This window comes from Rhinichthys klamathensis, unplaced genomic scaffold (assembly GCF_029890125.1).
Source record: "Rhinichthys klamathensis goyatoka isolate OS25496 unplaced genomic scaffold, OSU_Roscu_1.1 h1tg000123l_1, whole genome shotgun sequence".
NCBI classification, from domain to species: Eukaryota; Metazoa; Chordata; class Actinopteri; order Cypriniformes; family Leuciscidae; genus Rhinichthys; species Rhinichthys klamathensis.
The window spans coordinates 6,131,042-6,144,498 of NW_026606660.1; the positions used below are offsets into that span (position 1 = coordinate 6,131,042).

The 13,457-nt window shown below is 35.7% G+C and overlaps 2 protein-coding genes and 1 long non-coding RNA gene across 3 annotated transcripts; all 3 read left to right on the forward strand.

Moving 5' to 3' along the window:
- Positions 1-23: 23 nt before the first annotated feature.
- LOC130088941 (uncharacterized) lies at positions 24-4,003 on the forward strand. The gene is made up of 4 exons (XR_008807517.1): positions 24-90; positions 251-286; positions 3,648-3,788; positions 3,912-4,003. It is a non-coding gene; the product is annotated as an uncharacterized LOC130088941 (long non-coding RNA).
- Positions 4,004-4,077: 74 nt separating this feature from the next.
- Positions 4,078-5,955, forward strand: fam167aa (family with sequence similarity 167 member Aa). The gene is made up of 2 exons (XM_056255957.1): positions 4,078-4,602; positions 5,608-5,955. The coding sequence occupies exons 1-2, from the start codon at positions 4,210-4,212 to the stop codon at positions 5,866-5,868; spliced, it is 654 nt and encodes a 217-aa protein (XP_056111932.1). The 5' UTR covers positions 4,078-4,209; the 3' UTR covers positions 5,869-5,955.
- Positions 5,956-8,678: 2,723 nt separating this feature from the next.
- Positions 8,679-11,352, forward strand: LOC130088940 (ras-related protein Rab-39A). Its single transcript, XM_056255958.1, has 2 exons — positions 8,679-9,153; positions 10,906-11,352. The coding sequence occupies exons 1-2, from the start codon at positions 8,933-8,935 to the stop codon at positions 11,327-11,329; spliced, it is 645 nt and encodes a 214-aa protein (XP_056111933.1). The 5' UTR covers positions 8,679-8,932; the 3' UTR covers positions 11,330-11,352.
- The last annotated feature ends 2,105 nt before the right edge of the window (positions 11,353-13,457 follow it).

A 13,457-nucleotide genomic window follows, 5' to 3' on the forward strand; every position in this document is an offset into this window, starting at 1 on the left:
CGTTTACGCGACGCGGCACGTTCGCGTTCATTTGCAGCAGATTTGCAGTAGATGGGGTTTGACTCACTCACTAAACGCGTTTTGGTGAAGGTAGGTTGTTATTCAAACATTTTTGTTCCTCATATCTCCACAATAACATAACGGGGGATCACTAGTGGTCTTCACGAGCGCTGTTATTGAAACGCAGTTCTAATTTTGTCTTGTTTTTTTTTTTCTCCCCTCAATATTTCCTCTGTTACTGGATTTGTAGAAATGTCGTCACGGCTGCATTCGAGCTTTTCACCCTGTAAGTAAATATGGGTTACAGTTTTTAGAGAGATCTGTGTATGAATTAAGGCTGTTCTTTGAACTAAAAGGATCTTTCACGAGGTTTCTTCCTAAACTATACACATAGAGATCAGGTGCAGGTTAGTTATTCTTTCCACCTGGTTTGGATCAAAGTGCCATAGACAGAGAGAGAGAAAGTCTTCCATATTGTCACTGTCATATGCACTCTGTATTATTTGTATGTTTTTTTAAAATGAAAAATATTGTTTAAAAAAAAGTTGTATTATTAAAATGAAATGTTAATATTTAAACATAAATAATATTTACATAGCACAATTATGATATTTAAAATATTTTTATAATTATTTAAAATATTTTTTCCATAATGCCACTGTCATACTCTAGATTGATGTATTTTTTTAATGAAATTTTTTTTTTATTTAATTAAAATATTAGTAAATAGTACTATTAAAAAGTTATTTTTATATTTTAAATATTCAAATTTACCTGTAAAATAATTAATTGTTACACTTTGTTTTAAGGTGTCTTTGTTACACTGAATTTATACATTCAGGTACTGAGTAATATTAAGTAACTAAGTGTACTTACATGATTTGGTTTGGTTTATGGTTAGTTGTATGTAATTATGCATAATTTATAGTTATTACTATAGTAACTAAATATAACATGTAACAATGACACTGTAAAATAAAGTGTTACCAAATTAATAATTTATTTATTGTGTAAATAGGCTATACGTATTATATACAAATAATATTTGTAAATATTTTAATATTTATATAAAACAAATATTTGGTATGAATTGTGAACTAGACATGTTCTTGGCAGTTTTCTTAAGATTCCCTCATCTGAGTGGTTTTGGCATCATGAAAAGTGTCAACACATACTCAGCATGTTCTCATTATATTCACGCCAAAAATACAGATCTTCTTTTTGATGGACAGCATCCCGTTGCTCAGATGGTGACTTTTCTATGAATCAGGTCATCGGAAAAACACTGAGCAACGGGAAACGTTTTGTGGCCATTCCATCCATTCCCTTTCCCACATTTAGTTAGCCAACTTTTTCACCAGTCGGTCCGCCAAGCATCATGATTTCCTAATATAGTGAGTTCCATAAACTCACACAGCTTTGTGGAAAGTGCCACTATTAAAAGACCAGGACAGACTGTACACAATGTGATGCTATGAGATGATATGATAAAAGCTTAAGGGCCAGATTTGGAGATTGTTTGGTGAAGTGTGCGTGCTCTGGTTGATGACGAGAACTAGAATTGCACAGAGACGGTGGGACTCGAGGGGTTCCCAGTTTAGCAGGCGTCAGCTGCTGTGTCCTAGTTCCACTGCTCAAACTCAACCACAGGAATATGGAGTCCAGCAGACTGGGACTGATATCATAAACAATCTGCTTAGATATGACATATGTGTGAAGTATTAGATCTTTTATGATGTGATAATTAAAACTTCAGTCCCTCAATCTGGGACAAACCGTTCTGCTTGTCAAAGAATTCTACAAGAATGCTAAATGTAATTTGATCATTATTTGGAACCAATCCTAAAACGACCCTTAAGTGATACTGTCACTAGAGGTACACTGAATAAAAATGGTGTAGGATTTACTTTTAAACAATTTTCACTCATACATTACTAGTACATTTTTACAAATAATTTCAAAGAAATGGCAAGTAACATGAAATTTTGGAGTAGAAAAACTGGAACAGTGTTTTCTTGTAAAATGTTCTCCAACACGGCAAAACTGATTTGTGTCTTTGCCAGTACAAATATCGAAACATTCTTAAATCAAGATACATTTAGAAGAAAAATGACTTATGAGATATTAAGGCTTGTTTTCTGTAAAAAGTATCAAGATGAAGCGAGTTTATTCTTAAATCAAGAAGAAATATCTGAAAAATAAACTTAATTCAAAGGAAAAACAAGATTATTTCAGAAAACAACACTTAATATGTCATTTTCCTTCTCAAGTTAAAGAGATAGTTCACCCAAAAATGACAATTCTGTCATCATTTCCTCACCTTCAAGTTGTTTAAAATTTTAATTTTTGGGTGAACTATCCCTTGATTTTAGAATGAAGATACTTGTACTGGAAAACAAGAAAAAAAATACTGATATGAATACTGAAAAAATACTGTGTAAAACATTTTTTTTGTATAGTGAATAATATATATATATATATTGAGTGTATGTTGGAATCTCCTAATCCTAATGAAGTGATTGCACAATATAGTTGTTCAAATCACCTGTGTAAAAAGCAAATTTTCAACACATATTCAATCAATACATATGAAATATTTTGTGCAGTTTACAATGAATCTATTTCTACAAAAAGCTGTTCTTTCATGTTGCGTCATATGATGGCAACTTGGGTTTCTTCTGTCCAATGCATAGAACAAATTGCATGTTTGTTTCCAGAAGTGTAAAGAGCATCAGAAAACCATTCCTGCATAAAAGTGCAGACACCTTACAGTGAAATTTACTCCATTGCAAGTTACAAGTCACCAATTCCAATAGGAATTGAGTAAAAGTGAGTATCTGATTTTAACCGTGTTTTGCTTGTACTGAATGCAGGTTTAAAGATGCACTAGTCCTCAACACCTAAGAGACATGCCAGTGGAAAACAAGAAACAGTTGATTTGTGAGGAAAGCGATCACGTGTTTATTTTTTAAGATCGGAATAACACCTCAAAATTGCAATAAATCAAGGTCGACACAACAGCTTCTTAAACGTCTACAAACACTCAAGTCTCAGTTAAGCTCAAGTGCTCAAAAAGGGCTTAAAATAATATAATTTAAAAAGGTCTCTTCAGTATAACAAATAAATAAAATAATGTTAGGTAAAATTAAAGTCAAAGCCTTCTTGCACTGCACATGCTGGTTTCGGCCTCATCAGGGTCTGTGGTGATGTCCTCATCTCATATATAACACACCTGTGATTCACAACTACCTGCTAATAATAATGCACTCGCATTGGTGTAAAATAGCCTTGTTGAGTACGGGTAAAACGCACAAGATACAGTACCTTCAATGCCCTGAAGATGGCGATATCACTTCTTTTGTGGCAGAAATAAACTGCTGCAGAAAGTTAAGTGCCATGCAAAATGTGACCAGTAATTGCTTTAATCTTCAGAAATGTATTGGAGTAGGAAGAGTACAGATACTTATTCAAAAATGTAGTCAACTTAAAGTTGTGAATATCCTTGATACTCAGTCAAACTACAAAGCAGCCAAAAATATATTTGAGTATCTTCATTGATTACATTTGCTCAAATACTTTGCACAACTGTTTGTTTCTAAGATATATCGACCCATTTCCTTGGTGTCTGTTTGCTTTCTCTGATCCAGGATTAGTGCTTGTCATTTCTCAAGTCAATGATGAGTCAAGAACAAAGTTACAAGGAAGTAGATATTATGAAAGAAGACTAACTAGTAAAACAAGTGTTAGTGAACTTGCTGATAAACTGTCCTCATTACAGAACTGCACAGGTATGTTTCTTTTACAAGACGATTTGTAGATTATAAGATAGTTTATCACATTTAAGCATACAATAGATTTCAGTATTCACTTTTTGCATGGTATGATGAATTTGTGTTTCTATTATATTTCAGATCATAATCATAATTTCAAGGGACTGAAACATCTGCAATTCTAGTTTGGAGAGCCTCTAGAAAGCTGCTAAAGAACATCGACGACATTTTTTAAACATATCGTCTTTAATAATATATCATAACAAGTGTGTGTGTTATGAAAGTTCTCTGAAACAAAAGATATTTGCATTTTGGAACATCTATGAAATCTGTGCATATTTTGGCTTTAAATCCGGGACAATTGCTGGAGCCATCCAGGTCTCTTGAACAATTTCCAACAGTGATGTTGGTCTGCCAACTTTTCCCACTTTTCCAGTGAATGATTTTTAGTTTCCCTGCAAGTGAAGAGGAAATGTCCCTAAAGCCAATGGCAGTGTCACATGCAGATAAGCCCTTAAAAAGCCCAGAAAGCCTTGCTGCAGTGCAGGACGACCACCTCTCCAGTTTGAAGGCTTTGACTGAGAAGCTGAAGCTCGAGACCAGAAAGCCGTCTTCCCTGGACTGGAGAGCTCAGCTGGAGGAGATGCTCGCCCAGAGCCGCAGACTCTCAGAGACACCGGATGACACGGACAAACAAAAAACATCAGGTCCTCTTCAGTGGGCCAAGCCGTCACTGGAAGCTGGTGGGATCCATGAAGGGAGGCAACCATCAGGGAACAGACTGGGATTTGGAAGTATAGACCAAGCATTGGAGTGGCTCAAGAAAGATCTGGTGAGTTTTTCACCTTGGTTTCTGTTTAAATAAATTATAAACAGGTAAATAAAACTGCTTTGTTGTATTTGTGGGGTGAAAAAACATATTAAACAATATTTAAACATATAAAACAAATGCATAAAAGTGTATATACAGTACATTACCAGTCAAAAGTTAATTGAGAAGTCTCTTCTGCTCACCAAGGTTACATATATTTGATCAAAAATAAAGTGGAACAGTAATATTGTGAAATATTGTTACAATTCAACAGAACTGTTTTCTCTTTGAATATATTTTAAAATATAATTTATTCTTGATGGCAAAGCTGTATTTTCAGCATCATTACTTCAGTATTCAGTGTCACATGATCCTTCAGAAATCATTCTAATATGCGGATTTGCTGCTGAAGAAACATTTATTATTATTATCAATGTTGAAACCAGTTGTGCTGTGGAAAAGATGCTACATTTTTTCAGGATTCTTTGATAAATAGAAAGTTCAAAAGAACATCATTTATTTGAAATAGAAAAAAATTGTAACATTATAAATGCCAGTTTTGATCAATTTAATGTCAAATTGATCAAATTGCTGTAAAAAAAAAGTTTGTATATATATATTTTTATACAAAAATATTAAGTAGCACAATAAAAAATGTTTCTTGAGCAGCAAATCACCAATTCAAAGGACATTTTTAATTTATACCTATCATAAATCTGAAGCATTCTTTTTGATTTACTGTTTTCACAACTTTTAGTTCCATTGCTGTTAGTGCAATTAATCATTTCGTATCACATTTTATACACATTTCATACAATCACTGATTAATAGACTTTGGTTGCCACCAACTGGTGTAAACAATGTACAGATCAATTTTTCTGTTATCTCTGTAAAGCTGCTTTGAAACAATCTGTATTGTTAAAACCACTATATAAATAACGGTGACTTGCCAGGGAAAGTTTCAACAGTGTTAATGTGTATTCAAGCTTTAGTAACCGTTCACCTTTTTTATTCCTTTTATTGCAGGCAGAGATGCGTTTACAGGACCAGCAGCTCGCACGTCAGCTAATGCACCTGCGCACTGATATTAACAACCAGAGAATCATGCTGACGTGTAGCCAACATCGCAAGATGCTGAACGATGCCACGTTTGAGCTGGAGGAGCGAGACGATATGTCCGATTTATGTGACGTTCCCATGTCTCCTGGATTAGGCCTGTCCTCGACACTCAAGGTCATCGGGGTCACCAAGATGAACATCAACTCTCGGCGGTTCTCCCTGTGCTAACAGCAGGACACAGGGGACCGTCTTTTTATCTTAAAGGGGTCATGACATGGAATTGAGGTTCACTTATAATGTACATTTATTAGACACAAAAAACATATATGCGTAAAAATGCGGCTACTTTTAAGGCTTTTCAGTAAATGTTACGATTGGCTAACGTCATTGCATAGTAAACAGTATCAACGCCCACTCACTATTGCACGTGAGTAAGTGTTTTGAAAACATTATCCATATAAAACCGTCATTTACAGACAAAGCATTATTAAATCATTTACTTACGGTTTGTGATACAGCTGTGGTCAGATACAATACAGTTGGCTGCTTCATCTTTTAACAAAAGTTTCTTTGCAAACTCCATTACACTGTGCCTCGTTTACAAAACAATCTGCAGTCAAATGCTCCGAACAAACATATAATCAGGGCTTGACATTCACTTTTTCGCTCACCAGCCACTATGGCTTGTGGCTTTCCAGTTACTAGCCACTCAGCATTTTCACTGATAGATAGATATTTTTAATATTATCTCGTAATTTGGCAGCAGATATATTAGGCTGCTGTCACTTTAAGACCTGACGCACAGATCCATTATACTGTTACACGTGAGTTTTCTTTCTCAACTGTTTATGTTCACTTAAAACATCTCATCAACTCGCTGTCGGAGAGATGAGAGAGCGAGAAAGAGACGCTGGTATCGTGTATCTATTGTGCGGAAAATGAGTATCGGAAGCATTTCAGATTCGGTAATGTATCGAAAAATCTATATTTTTGACCACACTACATTGCACTAGTTTATTTTAGATGCTTTTTATAAAAGACTACAATTGAAAAATGTGTAAATTATATATAAAATTCAACCCACCAAAGTGGCTAGTAGTGACTGCGTTACACGCCACTGCTGAAATACACCCGCATTTGGCGAGTTGACGGGTGTTGATGTCAAGCCCTGTATATAATCCTCTGATGCAATCTGGTACACCATTAAAAAATAAACCATTTACTTATTCCTGACACTGGTATCCTTCTGAAATCTCTGCAGAAATGAGCTGTTTAAACACGACTCGTCAAAGTGAACGTTCCTCTGTGCTTCAATTTACTCTTCCATTTGTCCTGTTGTCGGCAGACTCAATCATGTGGAGTTCTTCAGATAGTAAAAGGACATCTGTATACTGTATCCAGTGTAGACAGCGTCAGTGATTATAATGGGTTCTATTTGATTTTGATGTGACTCGGCACTCGAATCTGGTCTAGGCAAACGTCATGACTGAACGCCATGCAGTTAAAGGTGAACTAAGTAACTTTTTTACCTTAACCGAACAGCTTTGGAGTCATTGCAATGTTTATATTACTGATTTCGTGTTGAATGGTGGTCGTCTCGCACCCCCCTGGTGCCTGTGAGCCGCAAAACCACCCTTGCAACTTTGGGCCGGCGAGCCGCCGTCCTCAGTGTTAGGAAGTATCGTGTGATATCAGGTCTCGCGAGGTAACGGATTGCTTTACGGCAAAAAACAGATCTGATAAAATTCTGATAAAATGAGCATCAAACAGAAATAACTCGGCGCCATATACATGTGGTGTTGGGCGCGCGCAGCCCTTAAAGGGGCCATACCTTATTTCCACTCGTTACAGTGTCCATCCTACTGAACAGGTACCGGTGTACAGGGGGAGGGGATCCGGCCGTGAGTGCAGAGCCATCTCTGTGTGAGTGCTATTCACGACAGTACAAGTACTCCACAGCGACTCTAGGGGTCGCTGTTTGACAAAAACGGAATTCCTACTTAGTGCTGCTTTAATGCCTATGGTGTTATGATTCACCCGAGATGACCGGCATGCAAAAAGCTGCGTTCACACTACAAGCGACTTTGTGGCTGGCGGTTAGTTCGCTGGAGGGCGTTCCCACTACTGGTTGCCTAGTAATGTTTGTGAGTGACATTCACGGATGTTACTCTATGTTGTAGACAACAAATATGTTTTCTTGCCGCTACAAACTAACATTTGCATAAAGTTAAACAGATCTGAACTTTGTCGCGTCGCCAGACACGCCCCATCCGGTCGCTGTCGCGCGTGTCGGCGGAAATCGCCCGCTCCCCATTGAAATTAATGGTATCGTGTCGCTTGTAGTGTGAACGGGGCTTTAACGGTTGGGGCCGCCATTAAAAAAAGAGACACCTGATCACGACTGATCGCCAGTGGGCTATGGTGCAAAAATATTTGTTGATGTTTTTGCTCTGGATGCAGGCATATGTAAATATATTTTTGCAGCTTGATTAAATAAATGCTTTGTTTATAATGAGGAGGACATTTTAAGCTATTAAAGTTGCAGGATGTTTCAATGGTGGACAGATTTCTTATATGTCAGATCAACTCAAATTAGTTTTTTCATGTTATGACACCTTTAAGTGAACAACTGTGAGTGTTTTTATAGATTATAAAACATTATAAGGATACAGGTATTTTTTAAATGTTTCTGACGTTGTGCTTTTATTGCCTTACAGCCAACATGAAAAACATTGATTTCAAGTTGACTTTAAAAACATCTTAATCATGTGTATAGTCAGTGTAATTTGTGTTTGATATTATGACATCCTCCTAAGAATTTTGGGGACAATGTAGATTTTAAATCTACAAAACAGAAAAATGTATCAATTTAGTGAGTTTATGCTTAAAACAAGAAAAAAATGTCAATGGGATCAGAAATATAAACTTAATTCAAAGGGAAAACAAGAAAGCAAGACTTAATATCATGTCAGTTTGCTTCTCAAATAAAGATGTCTTGATTTAAGAATGTTTAGTAAGAAAATCTTTTTTGCCATGTTAAATTCTCTCACTGATATTCTGTATCTTATTGTGCAACAGAATGAGATTTCAGTTTGTAATGCCACGTTTTCACAGGCCACTCTTGTTGTGAAATAGGTGTGTAATTGTTATTTTGCAAACCTCCCCCTCTTTGTGCTTTTTAACCTGTTTGTTTAGTCACCAGAGGGCAAGGCCTATAGTAAAGACTTTAGCAGAGTTTTAGCACTAGTTCTAACACTAACAGCTGCTTGTCATCGTAACAAAACCATTCACAATGGAGGAAACAATATCGTGGAACTTCAGATTTGGGATAGTCATTCTCGGAGACTCGGCTGTAGGGAAATCTTCTCTTCTGCATCGCTTCACTGAAGGAACATTTGATGAATCCTCTCAGTCTCCTCTGGGAATTGATTTTAAGGTGCATAACATGAACTTTGACCCTGATGTTGTGGTCAAACTCCTTCTGTGGGACACTGCGGGCCAGGAAAGATTTAGGTGAGTTTTTGTCAACTAAACGCACCCAATATTATACAGGAATAGTTTAAACTGATGGTACTCTGTGCTTTTTGTTCTTACTCTATCTATGTTGATTTCTGCTCACTAATTCAATTTTCTTTTTTTAAGACATTTTTAAAGTGTATGTGAACTCTAAACCTCTTTCCTAACAAACTAGGAAACCAGATCAAATCATGACAGGGAAACAGAATTTAACTAAATCAAAACTCACTGTACACAACCATGAACCTGGCAGGTATTTCTCATGAATGTCAGGTTGGGCAAGTTGTGTCACAATTTTAAAATGTTGTCAATATATTTTATGCATTTCTTAACTTTTCTATTTTCTATTGGCCACAGTTAGTTTAATACTTTTGTTTCCTTTCAGGGTTTCCTTAAATAAAAACATATATATATATATATATATATATATATATATATATGCATGCTTCATTCATTCATTCATTTTATTCATAATTTATTGCATGGCTCTCTCTGTGGAATACTTGATTCTGATTGGTCAATCGCACCATTCAGCGCTATGTTATTCCCAGATCACTCCTGGTTACTGAAGTCAGCAGCGCTGTACGCTTTCTACACATGTAAACCCGAATAACTTAGCAAAGCAATCAGTTGCCTACATTTTTTTGTTAAGAAATTCAAAGTTTAAGTAGTACTCATACATTTTGTACTTAACTTGAAATGTTTGAGTACACTCATACATACATTTAACTTCATATTTTCATGTAACCTCAATGTGGACATTTTTATTAGAGGAACACATAAACTTAGCTAGCTATATCAAGCTAGTTCAATAAATGCTAACTTTCTGATTAGCTAACATGTTAACAATAGAATGTTACAGCACTTGCAGTGCAGCAAAATAAAACCTTTTTAACATTCTTGCTATCAAACCAAGCACCACTTGTCACCATTATAACCATCCTAAAACCAACATTAACAGAAATTCTTCTAAATTACCATAAAAAAACATTAAAAACAGTTAGTTCAGTTCAGTTCAGAGACAGTTCAGTTTACTTAAATATATCAGTTCTGTGAACATGAAAAAAAAGAAAGTGCTAAATACTCATAAAAGGTAATTTGACTGAACTAATTAGTTTAATTTAAGTTTGTCCTACTCAAACTAATTAATTATTTTGAGTTATTTTGAGAATAAACCCCCTTCAGGCTGATGCAAGACCTAATCACCCTGTCAGGGGTTTATTCTGAGATAACAACCGGCTGGATGTACATTATACCTTACTTATATTATATTTTATTCTTTCAATATGACATTAAAAACGTTCGGCAGCTGCCATTGGAGATCTTTACATCTTTTGCTGAAGTATCAGGTTAGAAAAACGCCCTTCTAACATGTCTTTGTCATATTTTATCAGAGCAAAAACTCCATCACTGTATTTAAGTGTTGCCAATATTTTGGTAAAAAAAAAAGTTTCAATAAATGGTTTCATTAAAAAAAAAAAAAATTATAACTATTATTCAGGTCAGGCTTTACATGGTTAAATTATCTATATCTTTTTTTTTCCTACAAATAACTGAAATAGTTTGTTGTAGTGAAGACTTTAAAGTTTGTGTCGATGTGGAAACTGAACTATAAAAAAAATAAACCCGCGTACTGAAAAATATTCTCTTGAGTTCAAGTGACAACTACTAAGTGTCTTCTGTACATTTTAAGAGTTGCTCAGCTGAAACAACTTCAACATACATGACTTATGCCATTGTTTGCTGCAGGTCCATCTGTAAGTCTTACATGAGGAATTCTGTAGGCTGCATTCTGATGTTCGATGTCTCGCAGCGACAGACGTTTGATCGTGTTTGCAGCTGGCATCAGGAAGTCCTGGACTATGTGAAACCAAACCCCATGTTCTTCTTGCTTGTGGGTCATAAGAGTGACCTGGCTGTGGGACGACAGGTCCGGAAGAGTGAAGGAGAAGCGCTGGCTAAAAAACTCAACATGGTGGCTTATCTTGAAGTGTCTACAAAGGAGAATATAAACGTCAGCGAATCGTTTGAGACCTTGGCCAGAGGGATATATGAACTCTTCTTGAAAGGAAAAATACCCACCCGAAATGACTGGCACGGGTTAGTCGTTGGGGCCGCCATTAAAAAAGAGACACCTGAGACAAAAAAATCTGCCTGCTGCAACTATGGATGAATTTAGTGTGTGTTTAAGACTCAACTGAAGTATTTTATTACAAAATAATGTTTTTTACAGTATTTAACATCGATACTAGCACTGAACTGCATAAAAGGGCTCATATCATGGGGAATACAATTTTACTTAGAATTTGTCTTTTGTTTTCCAGAACAAATATCTAAACATGCTGAAATCAAGATACATTTACTAGAGAAGCAAAATGGCATTAGACTCTTTTTTATATATGTCTTGCTTTAAGCCATAAACTCACTTCATTTTAATATATTTTTTCAGAAAACAATACTTTATGTTTTGCTTAAAGGGATAGTTCACCCAAAAATGAAAATTAGCCCATGATTTACTCACACTGAAGTCAGGTGTATATGACATTCTTCTTTCAGACGAATACAATCGGAGTTATATTAAAAAATGTCCTTGCTCTTCCAAGTTTTATAATGTGAGTCAATGGGTATATTTTTTTGGAAGTCCTTAAAAGCGCATCCATCCATTATAAAAGTGCTCCACACGGCTCTGGCGGGTTAATAACGATGCGTTCGTAAGGAAAATATCCATATTCAAAACTTTATCGACTAAAATAACTAGCTTCCGGCAGACGACCATACGCAAGTCGACTTACGCCAAAAGAGTAACACTTGCTGACACTAGCACTAACACTAAGCTTCAAGCACTTTTATCATGGATGGATGCACTTTGATGGACTTCCCAAAAAATACACCCATTGACTCCCATTATAAAGTTTGGAAGAGCCAGGACATTTTTTTTTTTACTCCGATGACTTGAGGGTGAGTATATCATGGGCTTATTTTCATTTTTGGGTGAACAATCCCTTTAAGTACTACAAAATATTTGCAATAAAACAAATTGCTAAAATTGCACCTTTTTTTTTTGCAGTGATATAATGTAGCAAAGTGCTGATATTCAATTCACATGCAAAAAGAGTATTTACATTTAAGTCTTAAGGAAAGACAGGAAAAAAACCATGAAAAGCAAAATGAAAACTGTTCTTGGTGCAAAAAAAAATGCATAGTGAAAAATTAAATAAAATACAATTCAAAAATATGATTTGAGCCTTTAAGTTTCTGTGAATATGTCACAAGGCTCTTTCTCTGTGCATGTGTGTGTGTGTGTGTGTGTGTTTGTGGTTCAGTTTGTGATTTAGAAAGAGGAAATGACAATTACAAACCTGTTCAGAGGAACTAAAACTGACTCAGTCAGATTTTTATAATATTGTGGTTTGACAAAACAGCATCAGGTGCAGATATCATGGGTTTTCAGTTGTTTTCAGCTTTCATTTGCACAGGCAAAGCATGCTCACAAAACACTGCACATTTATTATAAAATGCTTTGTATACTGATGATGGCTTTTCACAAGTACTGTTCCCATAGAAAAAGGTCTCAAATAATATAGCACCATATGGAGGTCATGATAAGCAACTTTAAATTGTACACTGTAAAAAAAATATTTTCATGATTTTTTAATCACAACATTATTTCTTTTTCAAATCAACTTCGATAATTTATGTGGTTCAGATAACATAATATTATACTTTTAGAATACTTTTTGTGCGCAAAAAAACAAACAAAAATAACGACTTTATTCAACTATTCATTTCCTTCTCTGTGGGCCGTGATATTTCACGTAGTGATATTGCGCAAAGCTTCTAGGTTGCACGTCACACGCAGGCTCACTATTGGCCGACGCTGGTCATGTGTGTGATGCGTGACGTACAACCTAGAAGCTTTGCGTAGTTTCACTAGGTGAAATATCACGGCCGTACAAAAAGGGTGATTCCCCGGAGGTTGGAGATGTAGCTGCTCCATGTCAACCTTTCTCGCTCGTTGTGACAACTAACCTGTACCACTCCCTCACTATAATTTGCGGTAAAGTAGCCGGAGCAATTTTTCTCTATTTATTGATATGACAAGACACGCACGGGTGAGTGACACAAGTACACAATTTCCAGCGAAAACCATCCTGCCAGTTCTAACATATAAACACTTAATAACACTTATTACCATAGTGAATCAGGTTAAAGTCCCCCTGTAGTAAAAAATATATCCCTTAAAACCCATCTTTGATCACAAAAATGACATATTTAAACAAATTTTCCTGTGAAAAAAATGT